General features: G+C 48.9%; 1 protein-coding gene across 3 annotated transcripts in view; it reads left to right on the forward strand.

The window, feature by feature from the left end:
* The window catches only part of NTRK3 (neurotrophic receptor tyrosine kinase 3), a 291,538-nt gene that overhangs the window by 40,460 nt on the left and 228,666 nt on the right, over positions 1 to 22,412 (forward strand). For all 3 annotated transcript variants that reach the window (XM_019533747.1, XM_019533748.1, XM_019533749.1), the window contains exons 2-3: positions 15,708 to 15,782; positions 17,398 to 17,469. In XM_019533747.1, coding sequence (XP_019389292.1) covers positions 15,708 to 15,782; positions 17,398 to 17,469 — 147 coding nt within the window. The remainder of the gene's footprint in view (positions 1 to 15,707; positions 15,783 to 17,397; positions 17,470 to 22,412) is intronic.

A 22,412-nucleotide genomic window follows, 5' to 3' on the forward strand; every position in this document is an offset into this window, starting at 1 on the left:
CTCCTGTGCTTTTTTCCACTGCTCCAGCCATTGGCCTAGCTTGCCTTTGCCCATCTACTGACATTAAAAAAAATCCCTACCCAGTGAATGGAGGGAAGCTATATCTGGCAGATAAAAAAAAACGGGGGGGAGGGGGGAAAAAGCTCCTTCCTGTTAAAAGTGCACATTTAAAAAATTAGCAAGTTCTGTGCTTATGTGCTACAGGTCTTTTAATGAGCAGGATTCTAGGCATAGTCCTTTACCAACAATGCTGGGATAAATATCTTTCCCCTGGGCGAGGCTGAGGATATAGGCTAGTTGATCATGTAGTTATAGATCCCTTAAAGAGCCCATAAAGGGAGTGGAGTATTGAGTATGGCCCTTCTCTGCTGGGGGTGGAAGATTTTTCCATTCTGAAGCCAGTCGGCTGTTTCCTGAGCTGGCTTGACCCGAAACCATTACCAAAACGCAGCGGCCCATTTCAGAGTCTCCATGCCCTCTGGATAAAGGGACGCTGGCAAGAGTGAGAGGTACAATGCGGGGAAGGAGGGAGTCTGATCGAGTCTGTCTTATCCCCTGCTCCACAGTTCCCTAGCTGTGTCATTCTTTGCAAGGCAGTGTAGCAGGGCCTCCTTATATAAAGCCAGCCATGCCCGTCCTGCAAAACACTGAAGCCAACAGCCCGTGGGCGACCTTGTATACCACCCTGCAGTAAGAACTGACCAGTACGGGGCTCTGGGAAGGAGGCGCAGTCAGAAAATAGAGCGGTTTTTTTCCACGCTGAAGTTTCCAAGGATTTATTACAAGCTGCAGGAAATGAGAATGTTATCTTCTTGAAAGGCTGCTAATATCCAATTGCTCAGCCAGCTGACAACCACCGCATCAGAACGCCTGATGCCAGGTGCCCTTTCGGGAGGCTTCTGGCTGCAGTATCTGATCTTTCCGAGAGGCTACATTTAGCCCCTGATGGGCCGAGGCAGAGGTGAAGCACCCCTCACACCCTGTCCCTGTGAGATGGGTGGCAGCAGCTGGATCTTATTGTTCAGAGTGCATGAATCTAACTGTAGAGCCATGCCCAAATCTAGCTGTGGCTTCTTTGTAATGCAGGGAAGGAGCTCAGGGGTCAGGCCTGTTGGCATATGATAAAAGGAATTGTAGGTAATGGCTAACCTGGGTTCCTCCAACCTCATCGTGGAGAACAACCTCCAGCCTTCAAATCCTTGGTGGTGGCAATGCTGCAAAGCTACACAGACCTGTGCGGGCCTCCTTGCAGCTCTCAGATACTCTTAAAGAGCTGTGCCCCTTGGCTCTTCTGAGCAGCATTGTGCTGGGGGTCGGGGTGGGGGGAGTTTGAACAAGTCCAAGAAAGACTGGCTCCATCTCCCCTGCCTCATGGGGGTGGGGACCGGCCTCAGGTTTTGTGGTGCCTGTGAGAAAACCGGAGCTTGAAATAGTCTCGCTGAGAGCCAGGCTCTGGGGGCTGCGTAGGGTGAGGGGTATGGGAGGACGAGGTGGGCTGAGGGAGCGCTGGGATCCATTACTAAGAGCTGCAGTCATGAAGGAAGCAGAAAGGCCCTTTGAAGTGCCCATCGCGCGGCTCTGAGCTTTGTTTCCACACTCTGAGGAGTCGGTGGAGGCGCTGGGAAGGGGAGAGCTCGGCTGCGCAGCCCCGAAAGTCTCATCTCAGTTCGTACAGGATAATAAATACATTGGGTGTAGGTAGAGCTCCCAATTTTAGCCTCACTCAGAGCCCCGGGATTTCCGAGTGTGCGCGTGGGTTGGTGTGCAGGGTGGGTAAGGGTGAGCGTGTCTCTGGGGAGCCGGCTGGGCTGATGTAGCAGGTTGCTGTGGCTGGTGATTGAGGTGTGGGGCAGAGCTGCGTGGAAACGCCTTGGAGGGCTGGATTGAGCTGCGTGGGCACAGCTGCATAGCTGAGGCTGGCTTACCATCCCCGCTCCCCTCCTCTTCTTCTGGCTCTGCTCTTCCGATGCATGAGCTTCAGCCCCATTTCACCAGGCTGATGTTGCTACTGCAGAGGAGCTCCATGCTCTTGACATCGCTTCCACGTCGTTAGCATTGATTTTTGGTGCAGTCTGGAGCTTTACGTGCTCTTGCCCCTCTGTGATTCTGGGCCTGGCAGAGGCTTGAGCTCATTCCTTCTCGAAGGCTTTGAACAGGTCCGTGTGTTGCAGATGAGCCGTCACACCGCGCACCTGAGCCGTGCCCTCGCTGCCCCTCAGGGCCTCTGCTCCTGTCCCAGCTTGCCCCTGCGGGGTGAAACGGAGGGCGCTGGCTATGCCAGCTCTGTTCTCTGGGATACCTCCCAGCACCAATGGTATTTCCTGGGGACAATTAACTAACTACAGTAGTTACTTGTCCAGAGTAATTGCTGCTGCAAGAGTGGACAGGAACTGCATCCCCGGCACTGAAATGCAGCCATCTCTGGACTAGATCGTGGTTGCTCTTTCAAACCTTGCCCTGTGATGCTACACAGCAGTTTGGAACAGGAAATTGAAACTGCCAGGAGAGTTTAATGAGGAAGAATATAATTAGCAGAGCTGGAGCTCAGCCAGGAGGCTGGGACAGCCCACCAGTCCTTCTGTGAAGCACCATGATGTCCTTGACGACCCCAGGGGTCATGTACTCAAGCGTTCAGCATGTGTAAAGGAGTAAGAGGAATAAAGGGGAGAGATCCTTCCATCAGAGCCAGGGTGGGCCTGGCTGCTGGGAGGGCTTTGGAGGTGCTTTGAGACCCTTTGGAAAGCAGATGGAGCATCTCGTCTTGAGCCTCGTGCTATGAGACTCTTGGGATTTCGTCATCTTCCCGAGCAAGATGGCCACCCAAGGGAAAACAGGCTTGTATCCCGGCTCTAGAGATGTAGCCTAATGAGACGTGAATACCTTGATGGTTACCGTCCCATATGTTCCTGATGCACAGCAGATCGGTCTCAGCCAGGCAGCAGCAGGGACTCCCTTCCCTAATGCAGAGGGTTGTTTTATTCACAACTTTTATGAAGAAACCCAGGTGCGTGCCCAACCTAGCCAACAATAACAAAGCAAATACTCCTTTCAGGGGGAGAGGGAGTTGACTCTGGTCTCCAGGGAAGTCAGTCAGGTCCTTTCAACCAGAGACAGAACCAGGGATTAAAATAAGAGCTGGGGTCCCTTATTCAAACCCGGCCTAGTAAAGGCCGTGTTTCACCACAGAAGATGCCACATTTCAGTGGGTCTCTGCCTGTCCACCCTCAGGGTGCCAGTTACTCCTACATCAGGATCCCCTTCCTGCTCGTTCACCCTTCTGGGAGGGTTTTCCATACTTCCACACAGGTGTAAATGCATAAATGGGGTGCAAGATAGAGCAGCATGATGTCCTCTCTGCCTCAGTTTCCCTATCTTTTGGTTGGGGGCGATGCCACTTGCCACCTGCTGAGGGGTGTTGGAAGAAAGAGTATTTGTGAAAAGCCATAAGCTCTTCCAGTGACAGGTGCATTCACTTTGTTGTGGGCACAGCTGGGACTGGGGGCAGATGGCAGGAAACTTGGGCGTAGCATTTGGCTTATAGCAACCTGTGGCACTTGTGCAGAACGTCACCAACACAAAGCCCTGTGTAAAGAGCTAGTTCACCCCCACACTGCTGCGGCAGTGGAGGTCTGTTATGGTAATTACTGTGCTAAAGCAGGGAGACTGAGTGGGGTGAAGAGACTTGTCCAAGGTCCCACAGGGAGTCGGTGGCAGAAGCAGAAATCCCATATCGGAGCTGTTGTTCTCGGCCCTGGGCTCAGATCTCAAACTTCTGCCCCTTCAGAGAGGAACAGCGGGGCAAAAGCAGTTCTCTCTACTTTTGTCTTAGAAGAGTGAGGGAAAGGTCCTGCTCCCCGTTGCTTCCCCTCGAGGCCTTTGTTTCAGCGTGCGCCTAGCAAACGAGGCTTCCCTTGTACAAGTGGGAACGAGGTGGCAGTGCGGCGCGCTGATTGATTCCACAGGCCTGAAGCTCTCACTGGGGAACCCTGGGCCTGGTTCCTTCTGGCGCTAACAAGGTAATAAGGACGTGAAATTAAGGAGGGAATTTGTTAAAGAAATCCCTGCTGCTGCCGCTGCTGCCAGCCCCGCTTCATCTTCGCTGCCTGCCTTTCAACCAGCCTGTTCTCCCTTTCCTGAAGGCAGAAATCCTACGTAGTGCTCCTAGCACCAGGAAAGCCTTAGGCCGAGTGTGTCAGCGGGAGGGCTTCCTTTATCTAGCGTTCTCTGGCACTGCCTCCATGGCACAGCGGAGCAGGCTGCCGTCTTCAGACAGCTCAGAAATGCAGGCCCGGTTGCAGGGGCGAGTTGCCTCGTGGGTCTTTCGCCAGACCCGGAGTTAAGCAAGGACTTAAACAAGGACGTGGACTTGGTGTGGTGAGTGGGAGGGAGGAGGAATTCTGGTCGGGCTTGTCAAGAAGATGGACAGGAACAAATAAATGATGGCATGGCAAGGCTCTTGGCTGATGAAGTAGGTTGATAGGCCACCCTTGCCTCTTCCCCACCCATGTCCTGGGACAGTAGATGTTCAGTGAGGTGCTGATCACAGGGGCACTTGATTTCTCTATATAAATCCACCCCCTTTGACAAAAAATAAGTAGGGAACCTTAACTCCGGCTGGCACTTGTAGGGACTTTGGGTGGAGGACAGAGGCTAGTCTTCCAGTAGCATCTTCTGTGTTCATTTATCTTTATGTAGATCCTGTAAATGAGGCAGGGCTGCTGCACACAGCAGCAGCCCCCCCTGCAGCTGAACGTGCCTTTGTGCCAGAAGGAGCATATGTTGGGTCACTGAGCTCCTCCGGACTTATTTAAACATTACCTGTGATTTTTTTTTCTGATTGGACTTTGGTGCCGCTGTTGTCCTGTGACCCATGGTGGGGCTTTGCGGGGCAAGTTTCCCCAGCGTGTCCTTTGGGATCTTATATCTAGATGGCTGAGGTTTTTGGTCTTGGGATTAGCCCACTGTATCCTCCCTGCCTTTGTTCACAATATATATGGAAAAATCCTTGGCAGTCATTCGCAGTGGCAAGGTGGAAGAATTCAGAAGCTTTGCTGAAGAGAGTGGTGGAGGAGAAGACTTTTGTGTTCACCCTTGTGCCTGATTCAACCCTTGCAGAGTGCCCGCGACAGCAACTCTTCTTCCACGGACTTACGCAATGCACCCACTTGCAGGTAGCTGTTCTTCTCCCTCTTAATTACTGTGCTGGAAGCCCCTTCATGATCGCTCCTGAGTAATAAGTGGGCCCTTCCTGCCTGCCAAGCTTCAGTTCAGGACCAAGCCCCCATGTGAATTTAAGGAAATATCCTGGTATCCCTTGCCCAGAAAGTTGGAGTGAGGAAGATGCATCTCTACCTTGATTAAACTGGGCAACATAGGAATGATGCATGGTTTCCCCTGGGTGTCTGGAAGCCTTTGGAGGCAGCAGGGAGTGTGTGCAGTCATCCCAGTACATAGACTGTCTCAGAAGTCAAAGCGCTGTTAGACCTTCAGAGCCTTGCTTTCCTTTTTGTGTTGTATCAAGTAGCTCCCAGGAGGCTGGTAGCACTGCGGCTGCGTGTCCTTCAAGCACAGGTGGACCCTGCCTCAATCCTGAAGCATCTACAGGTGGAGACCCTCTTCTCTCCATATAGTCAATATGTACTGGACCTTCTCCTTGGCATCCACAGACCATTTTGGGAAATGTCCTTGGCATTTTGCTTTTTCCAAGAGCAAAGTTCTCTGGTTTTGTTTCTTTACAGAAATTTTCAGCCTTCTGTGTGAGTCTAGTACTGGGAAAGGATGGCAGGCTAAGAGCTCTGGGGACTTGTACCAGGCCAGCAGCAGGGCGGTCCTCTTCCAGGTACTTCCCCTCTCAGACACAAAGACCGTCTCTCATGGGACTGGAGGAATTCAGCCTCCAAGGCCCATTTGCTCAGGGGGTCCAGCAAGCAATGCCGGCTAGGACACGTAGCCATTCTGGATGCAGGATCTGAACTCTGTTCAGACCTCGGATGCCATGTCTGGTTGAGTGCGCATTGGTGCAAGTCTGAGCCTTGTTTCTTGCTGGCTCAGTTGGTTTCCTGTACATGTCATTTTAATGACCACCATTTGCTTTGTTTTGGTACCTTTCTGAGCCACCCTTCCTCCAAGTGGTCCCGTGCAGGACCTGGGGTTGTGTGAAGTTGGGTTCATGGAAGATCAGCTTAGCTGCTGTGTTTCCAGAGTTCGGGGCACGCCTCTTCAACAGCATCCACCCTCACTTGCGCTCCAGAAGGGCCTGTCTAGCAGAGGAGATTAGAAAATACAGAGGCGTGTTATTTTAATGATCATTACCTTGACAAATCACAACTACACCCTAGGGTTACTCTAATAATTATTTCTGTAAACTGGAATATTTTTTTTTTCTCCCAGAAACTTTGAATTATCTTTTAGTGATGCCAGCTTCTTTGGTACTGGGTGATCTGTGGGAAGGGGGATTCCACATTTCTAACGGGCAAAATATCACCCTCATCAGTATTTATTCTGATGCACTTCCACCTACTGCTCAGCTAGTGATTCACTTTTATACCTTCAATATTAAGGGAATTACATCCTTCATGCTTGCAGTTATTAAATGCGTGTGATCAGTGCTTTATAATAAGGGTGGCTTGATTTCTTTACGGTTTCTTCAGAAAATCATGTTGAGTACTCAGGGGTGGGTTAAAGATGTCTGCAAAATTTTGACAGCCACGATCTGCTGTTTAGCTCTCGTAGGGGAGATATTTTAGGGGGGCAAATGCAGAGGCAGGGGTTTTCATCCACAATGGACTTTCTTCTGTGTCTCACTCATGGGGTATGTAAGCTATGGTTGGAGTCGAGACAAACTGCTTTCCTCTTCCCTAGCAGTGATTAGGAACATTTTGGTCTCTGGTAAGAAAGAGGAAGATCTTATTCAGATACCTATGTCTGGGTGCTTTTCTGGCAAGCAAGGTTAGCTGACCTCCATTTTACACCTTCCTGGGAGAAAATGAGGTCAAGGGGGAAATTAATGTCCCGAGTACCAGATGTGCTGTGCAGCTGCTTTGGGTGGCCTGAAAATGACACTGAAAGCCATAGATGCGCAAATCCTTTGGACATCTAAATTTCCAGCCTCTGGCTAGACTGGTATGACTACAGCAACTTTGTGGAGAATGGCACCGAGCTCTGCTTTTTGACTGTGGCTGGACTGGGAGAGCTTTCTTCTTCAGCTAGCAGGTGTCCTGATTCATAAATGCCCTGCCAGTGGCAATCCCTCGTTAGCGGAACTAACAGCTACCGTTAGCCAGGTATCTTGGAGCCACCATTAGCTGGAAAAAAGATGTCAGTGGGAGTGGAGAGCGCTGCACAGGCGTGCAGACCAGTGTCTCTTGGGTTTGTGAGAGATGCTCTAAGCTCGGAGAGGAAGGGACGAGTGCTGCGTTTCACAGGAGCATCTACATTAGGCATGGTGAGTCCAATGAAGTCATCCATCATGCTTCTTCTGAACCCCTGGCGAGGGTCAGCCCTGGGTTCCCAGACCTGAGATGATGCTTCAGGTGAGGGGGAAGGGTTACATGAGTCACAGGGAAGGTAAGTGGCGATCTGTGTTCTCAGAGAGGCCACTTGTACCTGAGCTATAGGGCCTAAGGGAAGAGGGGCTGAGTCACTCTATTGTGAGTCTTTGCTAGCCTCCTTGGAAGGGAAAGGCCTCCTTCCCCCCTCCTCCCTGCTTGATGTCAACCAGGAGGAAGGCTTTAGCTGAGGCGGTGCCCTGAGCCAGCTCTGTCACCGTGCTGATCTGGTGGAACTTGCCAGGAATTGCTCATTTATTCCCTGTCACAGTTGTTGCCTTTGATCCCGGGTCCCTGGACTGAGCCTCTGAGTTGTGAGGTTTTGCACACACAGACACAAACTCATCTGAAAATTAAAAGGAAAAGCTTGTCTAGCACTGACTGGGAACATCTGGGTAGCATTAACCTGTGCGAGGCGGCTCAGCTGTCACTGGTATCAGCGGGCTGCTGAGAGCACAAGCTGTTGGGGGACTAGAGTCTAGGGAGTGGGGGATGAGCACTCTCTCCTCTGACTTTCTGCTGATCCCGTTGCCCCAGTAGAGCCCTAGACAGTGGCATGGGAGCCTGCACAGGCAGCATCCTTCCTTCTCGGCCCAGTGCCCCAGTGAGGTGCTAGGAGGTGCTCTAAGGAGCCATGAGAGCAACTTCCTCTGGACCATTACAGACCCCAGTGCCCCAGCACTGTGCTATTTTCAGGTGGAGCATAAAGCCACAGGCTTTGCTGCTGGATCTTGCATCCGATGGTGCTCACTATTGCAGTAGGAATCCTAACCCTTGGCTTCCCATGTGTTTTCCCCCTGTGATGGAAGCTGGAGGCTTAGCTTCCTTTCCATCCTGACATCGGTGCCAGGTGGCTGTATGGCCACCCAACCTTGCAGCAATGATTTGTCTGTGGTAGCAGAGGCGGAACTGGTGAAAAGCTGTGGGAGCCTTTGTTACCATTACTCACCACTAAAAGAACAGGCATTGAAAGGTGGTGTCACTGGTAGGGCAAGGCATGCTCTCCATTGAAGTGGCCCTAGTAGGGAAGCAGGTGAGTGAGAGGAGGGGGAAGAGAGGTGGGGGGGAAGAGGTGGATGCTGTTGAAGTACCTAAGATGGATCAATAGATAGGTGACATCTCCAGAAATCTCTGGAACTGACCCAGATCACCAGCATGTCCTCTCTAAGCTGCAGCAGATCCAACAGATTCATCAGCCATTTAATTGCGGGGTTTGCAAGAAATCACTGCTTTGCCTTGTGGCAGCATCTCAAACAGAGCACCAGTTTCAGCATGTACTGGAGTGGGAGTCGTTAAGAAGCCTTTGGGTCCATCAACATTTCAAGTAGCCATCAGTCCAGGTTGCAGCTGGTGGCTGACTTGCTTTCTCCTGACAGCTGGGGAGAGGCAAAGAGCTAGGTCCTGCTCGCTGATGCTCTTAGAAGAGGGCCTCTTTCTCCCCTTTACATTCGTGCCTGTGTGGTCTGACATGCTAGACAGTTTGTTTATAATGCTAAACATATCAGTTAATTGAAAGCTAATGCTCCTGGCTGGATCACTAGACATGAAATGCTGAGATGACAAATCAATTTCCTTGTTGGCCTACAAGAGCGCAGTCAAACACTGCTTGCTTTTCTACCCTGCGTGCACACCTATGTTTGGGCTCTGCTTGCTCACTGCAATCCCGTGGCGCTTTCTCGGCTCAGGATCTGAACTCAAACGTGGCACTGATGCTGCATATCTAGGAAGGGGCCATCTCATCTGCTCAGGCATCATGGGCAGATGATGGTGTCTCGATGAAAAGCCACTCCTACAGGCTAGGCAAGATATAAATGGACTGCGTGTGTGAGATCATGCACATATTCCATAGTTTGCTTTTCTGTGGTTTGTTTGTAGATCACAAAGTGCTTTTATAAAAATGTGCATAATTAGATAAATATTATTCTCTATTTGCAGAGGTAGGGGGAAGGTGAAGCCCAGAGAAGATAAGTGGCTAAGTCAAGGGTGTGTAGGAAGTCAGTGCCAGAAGCTATTTTGAAACTCGTTTCTCATATATAATGTAAAACATGCCTGGAATGTGTATAGACTATACAGTATATATCACCCTGGGGATGTATATGCCTGATATAAGACATCGGACTCTTGGTCTATATCTCTACCCTAGACTTGCTGCAGGGATTTGGTCACATCACTTAGGCCAGTGTTTTCAAAGGCAGCCCCTTGTTTTGGGTGCTCAGTTTGAACCGCTTGCTGGAGCCCTGTTCCAAAGAGGGGCTGACACCAGGCACTGGCTGCTTTTACCTGGTGATGCAGATGCTCAGCACTGCTGAAAGCCAGTCTGCAGGCACTTACCCCCCAGAATGAAGCAGCCAATGTTACTGGTCACTTGAAAATACAGCTTCCAACCTCTCTCTGTACCTTTATGTCTGTTTGTGGGTGGTGGTGGAAATGATGCCTGCCTGCCTACTGACTGCAACTGCTTGTAGTGATTTGAGATGTACAGATGAGTGTTAAGTGAGAACATCTTACTGTGTTATTCCCAGGGGCCTGTGGAAGCAGGCAGTAGTGAACTGGTGAAGTGCGAAACTTTATTTCTAGTGATGTAGCATGAACATCCTGGATCGATAGTGTATTGCAAACAGCAACTACTGTTGAGCTTGACCTTGATGGTATGGAAGCTTTACAATGAATTTTGAAGGAAAGAGTAACTAAAGACCTGGAGGTAAATGAACAGTGGGATATAATGCAGCATAGTTTTACCAAAATTAGATTGTGCCAGACTAACCAGATACCATTTCTATAAGAGCTGGTAGATCTATTCTACTTGCACTTCTGAACCAAACTTGATATAGTGCCACAAAGGAAATTATCAGTTAGTCTGGAGAAGATTGGGGGTGAGGGGGTGGGATTTGTACAACAGTTGTAAGAGAACTGGCTAAAAAAAGATGATGATAGGGACTGTGGAAAGGGGACATTTCAGGCTGGACGGGAGTTACTTGTGAAGCTCCTAAGGGATCAGCCTAGAGACTGATCTTATTTAATACTTTCACTAATGACTTTGGCATAGAAAGTAGGAAAGTGTTAATGAAACTTGCTGATGACCTGACGTTGGGAGGCTTTATTAATGCAGTGGAGGATCAGGATTTCATAGAGCATGAACTGAATGGCCTTGAGAAATAGAAATGGGATGGAATTCAGTAACGCAAGGCAAGAGCATGCGTTTTAAGACTGATAATCTGAATGTCTTCCATGAGCTGAGGAGGTGAAAGACCTGTGTGTACTGGTTGTTACATGTGAGCCACCAATGTCTTCAGCTGTGAAAACAGTCTTGGACAGTGTCAGGGAAGATATTTCCAATAGTAATACTGTTGTCCAAGGCAGTGGTGAGAGCTCATCTGGAGTACTGGAGACAGGTCTGATGAGCCAAGATCAAGAGAGACAAATTCTAATGGGAGCAGGTGCAGAGAGAGGCAACTAGGGTGCTTAGAGAAAAAGAGACTAAAATGACTTGGCTTGTATAGCTTCACAGATTAAGGCTGGGAGTGGACATGACTGTTGTATGTAAATATATCAGGTGGGTAAACTTCCAGAAGGGAAAAGAAATTTAGCATCAGTGCAGGAGCAAATGGGTTTCTATTGGTAGGAGTAATTTTTGAGTGGAGATATTGAAGGATTTTAAGCACCCAAGAAATTAAGTTCTACAGTGGGATTAGTGGGGAAAAATTCTCGATCAGTTGTAAAATGGGGTTTGATCTGTTTATGAAAGGGATTATGCGATGGGGTTGCCTGCAGTAGTAGGGGGCTGGACTGGATGACCCAGGATGCTCCTCTGTTTTACATTCCTAATTCAGGATGGACTGAAATGCCAAGTCTTTCCTTAGCCAGAGGGCCTGTTGTACACTATGGTTTGGGATTCCCATCTGTGATTTCCCTGTGTGTATGCACTTGCTTGTCCGCACCTCTGCCTTTGTGTCTAATGAACGTGGCTATAAATTAATAACATGTGAAAGGCGATTTGGGTTTGGGAGGTCACTTCTGGCCTTCAGGGGCTGGGAGGCTGCAATACAGGTCAGGTACTATCTTTGTGGGTGGACGCAGTCAGGTTTGATGTCACTGTCAGGACTGACTCCCTTGTGGAGTTTTGTGCCGTGCTGAGCTGGGAGGATTCAATCACTGGCCTTAGGGATCTTGACTTATATTTCCTAATCCTCAGCCGTCATGTTCAATTATGTGGCCAGAGGTTGGTTCTCACAGTGCAATTCAGTTGGCACTTGCATTTATCTATCTTGGGACATTTTTAATGCTCAGAAAAGGCAAGATTGTGAGAGTTTTTTTAAAGCTTCCTTGGTACAGCTCTGACACATGCACCCTAAACCTGACCCAGAGCATACCAGCAATTTAGTACCAGGTCCTCAGGCAGCTCTACCAGCATATTTCCCTGCTGTACAGCAGCATCCTTGAGAGCTGATGTCTTGCCCACTTGTCCTTAGATACCCTTCACAGGCCCTGGAGGGTTTCTTAACAGGTGCATGAGCATTACAATCACATCAAGTCAGGTCTCAGTCTTTTATTCCTGGGGTCTCATTGCAGGGCTGCTCAGCCTGTTCCCTAAAGCTCTGGATCCTCATGTTTCAGACTTGGTATATGCCTTTTAGGTCTCTAAGCACTTTGAAGGCTGCTTCCTGCCACAATGTTCCTTCCCAGTGGAGGGTCCCTCTCCAGGCTTGACACTGTGTTGGGGTGTGGTGACATTGTCAGTCTGCATTTAGCCCTGGACGAGTGTGGCTTGTCCCTCCATCATCCCTGGGTATGTTTTAGTTGTGGGACCCCCATGAAAGCCTGCCAGCAAACTTCCATCTGAACTTGCATTTCTGCCCTTTGCTATTAATACGTGGATGCTCTGTATTGACTCCTTCTAGCTGGTCCTCCATTCTGTGAGTGACTGCCGAAACCACGTGTGTTGCCAGTGAATGCATCATTGCTTTAATAATATCCTGCATCTCTTTCTCACTGGAACACAGGCAAGCCAAGCTGATGAGCAGATAGTTTAAGATGAACTGTAACTTAAACTGTCATGCAAAAACCAGTTGGGATTTTATTTTGTGTCCTTAAGCTAACTGCTCTGGATATGCAGGCAATTACAGAACATGTGGAAATCAAATGTGTGTCTCTTCTGGGTCCTTGCACTTCTTGGATGCATGCACTGGGATCAGAGACATGTTCATCGCAGGAGTTTAGTTCAGTTTTTTTTCCCCCCTCTTAAGCATTTGAGGAACAAATGAAGTAGGTCCACGAGCTTCCATCCTAGAGGAGCTTTCTTCTCGAAGAATAAGTGCTACTTAAGCCTGAAAACAGACCCCTATTTGGGATGGGAGAGGTGGGGAGGTTTCTCCTTCCCCTTCTAGACCTTGCATAAAATCCCCTCTTGGTTTAGTAAAGTGATAAAGTTTCTTTCCTGAAACCCACCAGTGCTGCTCCTGGGTCTCTTGTGGTGATTTTCCCTGGCGGGTAGAGCTCCTATGAGACGCTGACCTGGATCTTTGTGCTCCGGATAAGGTGGTCTTTGGCCTTGGTCTCTGAGAAAAGAACATCCAAACTGGGCTGGTGTATTGTGGGTGATGGAGCACAGCCCGTAGCAGAAAGTGAGTTACTGGGACTCATGCTAAGGATGCATGTGAATGAGAGATTAGAGAAGTGACTGCCTCACTGAGTCTCTCTGGAAGCTACCAACAGACCAGGACCAAACCTCTGAGGCTCCAGCGAGCTGTCTGCTTATGACCCAGCCATATGGCTGTCATGAGTGTGGGAAGTAGCTTTGCTTACCAATCTACATACCCGGTTGAAATTGCTTCACTAATGAAGGCTTCTATAAAAAGTGGAAGGTGTTTTGCCCTTACTCATCCAGTGGGAAGTTTCCTCCTGTTTCCAGTGCAGGAAGCATCACATGGGGCAGAAATAGTCCTGTTGTTTTGCAGAGGGGTAGTGCTAGGGACTGAAAATGGCATGTCGAGCCAGTCCGTTCTGGGTCAGCAATTCCAGGTCAGCCGAGGTTTGTGTGCAGGTCTGTTGAGTGGCTTATGCTCTGCGAGCTTGTGGGTGAAGTCCAGTTCCTGGTAGATAAGGGTCCATTTCATCTCATCTCCAAAATCATCATCAACATGAATTAGTTCTTCTTTGGCCATGTCAGGACAGAGGTCAAGGCCAGAATGGGCCAGGGAGAATGCATTTACCTCTCTTTGACTTGGGGTCCCACCAGGTGAGGGTTGAAGCCCGTGAGCAGGAGTTCAGGCCCGCCAGAAGCATGCCGTGCTGGTGTTGCTGCTGCCTGTGTTGTTCCTACCATGTGGTTTAACAGGGGGCCCCATTATCTGGGGCTGTCGATCTGTCACCTTCCACCAGCTCTAATATTTACTGAATAAAAATTCAGTGCTGACAGATCTATTTCTGTTTTCATTCTCCGTAACATGCCTGCCAGAATGCTCCAGGCATAGGAGGAATTTATAATAAAGACACACTTTACAAACTCTGTCTGACACCACCTCACCTACGACACTCCCCAGCCAAGGAAGAGTAAGACCCTGCCTAGTCCACCCTGTTAACTGGTTGGGTAAGCATCATTCCTGCCCTGTGGAGTTGATATAACAACCAACCAAGCCACCCTGCAGCTCCAGCCTCCCAATGAAAATCTAAGCTGTGTCCTGTAATGGAGTGGGACAGGGTCTATATAGACTATCCAGTGCTTGGCAAGGAAGAGGTTAACCTCTGGTCGGATAAGGACTTGATAACTGTATTCAGAGAGCTGACGCTGACTGTTGATATGACCGTGGTCAAGTCATATGTTCCCTCTGTGGTTTGGCATCAGCACAGTGGTGTCAGTGGTAGGTCCTTCCCTCACAGGGTGCAGCAAGGATAAATCCCTTCAAGACTTTGAGGTACTCTTGCGCTATGGGACAGGGCAGGAGAATTAGATGCTCACCCTGTGGGACTGCCTTCAGGCAGGCTGATCCATGAGCGAAGTGGCAGATCCTCCCTCCAGCTGCAGGTGGGGACACTGATTCAAGGTTTCATGTTGGCCTTTCTGCTGGTGTGCTCCTTTTGCTGATGTGGGGCAAGTTGAGGAGCTCCCAGAGAAGTGGAGCCAGCAGCAGCTGTGCTGGCAGGGAAGGAGAGGGGCTGGGGCAGTGGGGGGGAGGTTAAAATGAGGGCATGTAGTGGGGAAAAGGGGAGGCCACAAGAAGCTGCCTCATCCCTTTCTACCCTGAGGTCCCCAAGCTGCTCGGGTTCATAGAGCCCCTTCATCTTCCCAAAGCTGCTTCAAGCTTTTATTCCCTTAGTTGCTACTCCTCAGAGGCCCAGACCCCCATCCTAATTACCGCAAGCTCCCCATTGCCCCTGCTAGCTTCCCAGCTACTTCCTCCCCATTCCCATCTCTTAGTTACTTCCAGCTTTTTTTTTCTCCACCAAAGTATTCATTAGTTCCCACTAATTCCTTTCCAAGCTCTGAGCCCTGATACTATGTGCTAGCTTTGGGTCTTGAGAGCAGCATCCCCTCTGGCTGGCCAGTTGGACTGGAAGACTCCCTCCCCCTCTTTTGCACCAGGTACAGGGATCAAATGACCAGCTGTCATGGGCTCAGCCACCAAGTAGGTTAACGTGGCTCAGGTGCTTTTTCTGCAAGAATTTTGCTCATGATTTCTGTTTTACTGATGTGCCAAGTGAGATGCAACAGGGAATCAACTTGCCCAAGGATGCACTGTGCCCCAGAGGCAGAGTGAGGAACACAAGCCAGGACGTCGGCCTCCCAGCTGGTCTACATTAACTGCTAAGCCCTGCATACCTTCCTTGGTTTCTTAGTGAAAGATTTAAGGGTGGGAGTGGAAGGAAACTAAAGGAGATAGTTTTACCTGCAAAGGATCCAAGTAACAGAAATAAAAGTGATGCAAGAAATTGCTCATTTTCCTGGTGTTATGAAAACCACGTAAGTTTGGGAGCATGGGGATAGAATATGCAACCAGGTCTAATCCCCACACCTTTCCCTTTCAGGACAGAGCAAGGGGGTGGGTCTGGCTAATGTAGGGACAGCTTTCTGGCTGCTGTCCACTGCCTGGGTCAAGCACCTGTGTGGAACAGGCCAGCTTGACCTGGTTTGCTAAGGGCTGAGCTTTTCCTTCCTTTTCACAGACACATAGAGAATTGGAAGAACTTGCAGACGCTGAATGCTGTAGACATGGAGCTGTACACGGGACTCCAGAGGCTGTGAGTATGACCCAAGTGTGTGAGAAGGAGGCCTGAGGGATGGGACTAGGCAGCTATTTTTGGCCTGGTTGGAAGGCTCCAGCAAGAAAGCACTGCTCCTTTTGTCCTAGTACCTCTGCCCCCTTGATATTTTGAGCATGTTCAATGACTGGCTGCTATGGTTGATGGTTTACTGCCAGGCAGCCCAAAATGAAGAACCCCGACTTTTAACTTTGGATACTTTTCAGCCCTCATTGGCTCCCTGAGCAGGCAGGCTTGAAGCTCACCACAACTCTGCCAGCTCTTAGTAATCCTGACTTATCTCACCCCCTGCTGTTCTAGTCCTGGGCCCATGCACTTCTCTGTAGATACTCAAAGTTGCAAAGTACCAGCTATTTCTAACTATTTAGGTACTTCCATGGCTCCCATCACCGTAGTACCCAAGTGTTTCACAATCTTTAGAGTGTGTATCCGCATCGTACCCTGGTGAGGTAGGAAAGTATGATAATCCCCATGTTGCAGACAGGAAACCAAGGTACACAGAAATGATGTGCTCTGCCAGGGACTCAGAAAGTGTGGCAGAGCCAGGAATACAACCCAGCTCTCTCAAATCCCCTTCCAGTGCCTCAAGCTGCCTGCTCCTCTCGTAAGCAGATGAATGGTGTTGTAGTGGACAGAGGTTTTATAATGCACCCAGCATCCTCAAGGGGTTAAGTTGAAGCTGTCCAGGCCTATTTCACTGGGAAGCCTGCATTAGTTACCATTTGACCCCGGGCCAGGAAAGGAGAGAATATATTGCTGAGCATCCTGTAAACTGAGCCCCTGCTAGTAGTGTGTTTAGGAAATCCACAGTGTAAGCATGCTGGGTTGCTCGTTCTCATTTAATGTAGGAAAGCTGCAATGGAGCCAGGTATTTCTATTCATAAAGAATATTAATAAATCATGGCTATGGTGCTGATTTAGCTTCTCCAGAGCGACAGAGGAAGAGGAGCCTTCTCAAGTGTCCTTGTCCCTGTTAGGAAAAGGCTTGTTTTTCCCTGTGTGCTCAAAGAAAAGGGATTTTTCCTTCAGTAAAGTGTACACAGGGTTCCCAAGTGGATAAAAACGCCCATCACACATCTCTGTAACAGTTGGCCAGAGGGACTCAGGGAACAGAAATAGCAAGGGATGCAGAGGCTCCAGGTCTGGCTTGAGGCTCATTGCCAGAGATGTGTTGTGGGACTCCAGGTCTGCAATAGCAGGGAAGACTGCTATCTGAGACTGAGATACGGTGGTCATGCTATTGGGGGAAAAGGCCAAGATCGCAACAGTAGAGGGGCTGAATATCTGGGACTATGGGGGAAGTCTGCACAGCGGGGACTTGCATTTTGCCTGTTCTAGGAGAGGGCAAAGTTTATCGCATTAGAAGCAACAAGTTGCTCTTGATTTGCAGCCTTACCCAGGTTATGTACAATGAGAGATTAAGGCTTCCTTCTCTCCCCGTACTCACTGACTCCCAAAGCATCCACTCCGATGCTGTCTCACTCGGCCTGTCGCTCATTTGTATGGACGTCTCCTTAAGTTTAGCAAAGGGCTTTGAAATCCTAGTGAGCCTCAGTCTTTTACTCTATCACTGTCCTTTTAAATCCTCTTCCAGGACAATCAAGAACTCAGGACTTCGAAATATCCAGCCACGGGCATTTGCCAAGAACCCTCATCTGCGTTACATGTGAGTAGTCACCCCCTGACTCCAGTTTTGTTGCATCTCTTTGGAAAGGTTATTGCCAATCCTGTTACTCCTCAGGGTGAACCAGGGAGGCCAAGTATGGAGAAGCAGGGGATGGAGTATGCAATAAATAAAGGTAAATGAGCATGGGGAGAAGAAAACAGTGAAGGAGCCAGTGAAGGAGAGAAGGGTGCTGACAGGGGGGTTGAAGAAAGTGCAAACTCTCAGCAGGAAAGCCTGCTGGGCAGTTGACAGATTAAGGGGTCTCATAACAGGGCCAGCTTTGATTGAAGTTGTAATGAGCACTCACTTCATTAGCAGCCCTAAGGCAACCAGTGGAAGTTTGCCTTTCTGTGGAGTTCAGGGGTCTGCAGGTGGGGCAGCAGCATGCCCCAGCACACAGCCTGAGCCCGCACAGCTCGTTAACTTCTAACAAACAGGGGTTTGCAGACACACATCTCCCTTCCTTGCTTCAGGCACGTGGCTGACAGCTATGCTCCTAATTATTGACTTGTTAAAATGGCATCTGAGTGGGCCCGGCCTGCGATGCTTTTTTCTGGAGGTTCAGGACATAGAAGCCTGGGATCATAGAAAAGTTGGGCTGGAAGTGACCTCCTGAGGTCATCGAGCACAGTGGTTCTCAACTATTTTGGATCAGGACCCATTTGTACACATCAGTGGTCAGTCCTTACTTAGTGCCCCTCACTCCCGATGCACTGCTCCTCACCCCCAGACCCCCAGTGTGCGAGGCAGGGCGGCCCTAAGCAGCCCCTCTTAGGCTGGAACTTTGCAAGCCTGCAAGGGAAAAGCCATGGTTTCCCACATTTTCCTCCTTCAAGGGAGAATCCATTGTTAAAGTTTGATCCATTTTTAACATTTTCTCATGAGTCTTTCATATATTTTTGCAACCCACTTCTGGGTCGTGACCCACAGATTGAGATTTGCTGATCTAGTCCAACCCCTGCTGAAGGAAGGATTATCTCTGACTTGGCCAATTCAGCCATTCAAGTGTTTGTCTCCATCTGCTCTTAAAAATTTCCAAGGACGGAAATTGCACATCCTCTCCCGGTAGCTTGTTCCAGTGCTTAACTTTCCCCATAGTGAAAAGTTCTTACTACCCAACCTAAATTTCCCTTGCTGCAATTTAAGACCATTCCTTCTTGTCTTGTCACAGAAAATAATCTATCTCCATCTGCTCTGTAGTTGCCCTTCAGGTATTTGAAAACTGTTATCAAATCCCCCCCGCCCAGTCATCTTTGGGGATATTAATAGGGCCTGAGACTCTCCAGTCGGTATAGGAAAGAGGCAAGCCATTCAATAATGCTCAGCCAACCTGGGAACTTCTGAGCATGCTAGATGGTGTCCCAAGGAACCACCAAACCCAGGAGTCTTTATCTTTGCTCTATAAAGGGCTGCAGTATTTTGTTTTCCAGAACAATAAGTAGATGAGTTCAGCAGTCTGAATTCCCAGCCTATGTACAGATCACACATTTGAAATTATGTGCCTGAGTGATTGTTATGAGACAAGACTCTCCTGATCTCTGGTGTGGGGACCGGAGGTAAAAGCTGGACTGACTGGTTAGACCTCTTGTGTCCACATGCCTGGGGAGAGCAGTATGTTGAGCAGTTGCTTTGAGTCTTCTGCTGTCAGCCATTCCAGTGAAAACCAGTGATAACTACCAAAAATATTCACCCTTTTAACTTTGCAGGCACGTGCTGCCGTCAGCGTGGGCATGTTACCGGTAAAGGGAGATAAATGAAGCCTTCTCAGCGGGGGGATATTTGACTCTTGATGTCTGCACAGAGAGGATGCGAACTCAAAAACCAAAAAGCTTCATCTTGGAAAACCGGTTACAGTTGCCAAGTGAAAGTACTTGCTTAACAGACCATCTACCGAACCCAAGCACTTAGAAAACATGGTCATAAGTAATTAAGGACATCAGAAATTTTACAGTGCCACAGCATAAACCTTATATAGAGCTTAGAGGAGTGCATATTCCATTAGGATATACCATACTTAACTCTGACCTTAGAAGTCCTCTAATGTGTAGTCTGAGCTATTTTGATTGTAGCATCTAAATATTTTATTTTATGTTATTATTTTATTTCGGTAAGAGATACCAGTTCATGGAAATATGATGACTTAATGCACTTATCAATCAACTGTTGAATCGTTTGGTCAAATAGTAGTGTTTTCTGCTTTGTTGGAGTAATACTGCATATAATCGATGAAGTTATACATGTATGCGTGTGTACATGAACCAGTAGCTTGAAGTTGCAGTAAAGTAGATTAGGTTGGATGTGAGGAAAAACTTCTTTGATGTGCAGACAGTGAGGCAGTGCAGTAGACTGCCAGGGGGGCTGTGGACTCGCCATCACTATGAAAGGCTAGGTCTATATTTTACTATGGGTATTTCCCATACTTCTGGGTTTTTATGGTTGCTCTCTCCCCCTCCTCTTGCTACTGCATGTGTTGTGTCAGGGTGTTTTTAAGCCTTCCTCAGAGGCATTGCGTGTTAGCCACAGCCAAGGTTGGGGATCGTGACTGAAGTTTGCCAGCGCTCGTGCAGAGACTTAAAGCCAGAGGGTCCTGGCTGCAGAAGGTCTTGCCCCTTCTCTCAGGCTCAGACCGATCACCATATTTGTGGTCAGGAAGAAATTTTGCCTATTGTTGGATTGGTTTAGGACTGTGGGGGGTTTTGCCTTCCTTTAGCAGGGGGAAGTGGGATCTCCCTGGGTTCTCTTAAGGGTATGCTAATAACCTTTTATAGAAGCAGGTGCTGGCTGCTGTGGTTCTTCTGCTTTACCTGTGGTGTGTTAGGGTGCTATGTCTTGTGTTGTGTCAGGGTTGACAGTACTTCTGTCAAGTTTAGATTATAGATTGTATGGGATGGTTTGGATAGTGCTGATCCTGCTTCAGGTGGGGGGTTGGACTAGATGACCTCTGGAGGTCCCTTCCAGCCCTACTTCTCTATGCTTCTATGTGGACCTGCATTTAAGGCTGCTCAGTTTGTGTCATTAATGTGTACATAATTGTTTCTTTTTCCAAAAGGGTTCCTTTTAGGCTTTTGTAATTACCGCTGGAAAAAAAAAGAGTAGCATTTATCATATCAGAGTTAAGGTTTTTGCGTTTTGATGAAATACGGGTTTGTTTACTGTGTGGGCTGGGTAAGATTTATAATGTCCTTTAATGTATTTCTTTCCTTGTCTTTCTGGCGCTCTGATAAGTAAGTGTATTGTTCAGTTAACTTCCTAATGGATTTTGGAAACTAACATGCTGGGCGCTATTGTATGCTCCGGGTCTGCCTGGTTCAGAAGGAAGTAGTGTATGTTTTGAGAGGAGGCAACATTTCTGTTCTTCTGGCTGCTGTGCTCCCGGTCCATGCCAGATGAGTCTGTGCATTTGGTTGTGTGTGCTCAGGCAAGTCGTCTTGCTGTAGAGCCCTTTCCATGTGTCACCTTCACAGCTGCCTTCTGTCTGAGGCATCTCTGGGATTGACATCCAGGATAGACTCCCTGGTCATCTTGTGAGTCACTCTAACAAGAAGGAGACCTCTCCTGGCTCCAGCAATTAGCAGTGTACAGAGCTGTGGTCATAAAATAAGAAACCTTGGGTGGTGCTTGGAGGAGCTCAGACCTAGGGCTGCCTGTCTAGGGGTATTTCTGTGTTTCAGACTGCAGGGTAATGTAGAGATAAGGTACTAGAAGCAGCATAGCTGCAGTGGCAGACATCTCGGAGTGGGACAGCTACCCTGCCATCAAACAGGGTACTACACTGCTGAGCAGCAAGGTGAGTTAGTTTTCATAAACCCCCATGCTGCCCTGACTGGACTCTTTCTGCTGTGCAAGCCAGCTAACTTGGGCATCATTAAACCACCCAATGCTGCAGTCTGCCATAGATGTTTATGCTGTGCTCTTTACCCCTGGCTCATGTAAAGGATGTCACATCTTAGCCTTTAAATGCCTCTGTCCTAGAGAGAAGAGGCTTTAGTGATAACTCGGGAGTCTTCTGAGACAGAGGACTGGGGTAGATAAGGGCAGAGTGGGGGTCAGGGCCCTAGTGGAACAGGATTTGGTCACATGCTGAATGTTCGTATGTCTGTCCCCTCTCCCTCCATTACCTGGCCCACCCAAGGCACCTTGTCTGGTCTCCCCATAGCCCCTGGACCAGCTGTGCAAGCATCTGATGGCTTGCAAGAGTCCCCTCCAGAGATATATTGAGAGACTTGTGCCAGCACAGCAGGACAGCCTTCCTTCTTCTTCCCAGCTGCTGCCTCGGAAGGAGCTCGGCCTGCTGGGGGCTTGACATTTTTTGCAGCAGCCGCACGTAGAAGCTGGGGATAAAAGGATTAATGGAAATGTCACTTTGCTCGTAGTCTTGGGCTGCCCTCACTGGGTACAGTAGCTGGCAAGATCAAGGGATACTGTCTCAATCCCCAGCAACAGGAGCGGTTTCCTTTTGCTGAAGCTGGATGTGAGTCAGGGCGAAGACTGCCTGGCTGGCAGTGCGGTGGTCTTCCCCTGCTGCTGCTTCATTGGGGATCTTGCCTCTGTTCCTTTAACTATTTTTTTCACTAGGCCTTTGGATCATTTTCCCATCTGAGCCACTGGACCCCCCCAGGTCTTTTCTGAGGAATAGCTGGGGGGCCTGGAGTCAGGCTCAAGGGCCACTGGCAGGGCTGGTGACGACTCAGCTCCTAGAGGTGCTGCACTCCAGGACAGAGCTGCAACTTTTATTTGCTTTAATGGTTATTCTTGACCCCAGCTCCTCCGTGAAGTAATGTTTTTTTCTCCCCTCAGCCTCTTTGAGAGAGGTTTCCACCTGTCAAGCAGCCTGGGTTTCTTTCCAGTGCCTTCTATTTCTGGCCCTTTCTCAATGCACTTACGAGTTTTTAGACCCCAGCTGTGCAATCACAAGCAGATCACTTATTCCGGCTCTAATTGCA

This window comes from Crocodylus porosus, unplaced genomic scaffold (assembly GCF_001723895.1).
Source record: "Crocodylus porosus isolate Cpor-Errol unplaced genomic scaffold, CroPor_comp1, whole genome shotgun sequence".
NCBI lineage: Eukaryota > Metazoa > Chordata > Crocodylia > Crocodylidae > Crocodylus > Crocodylus porosus.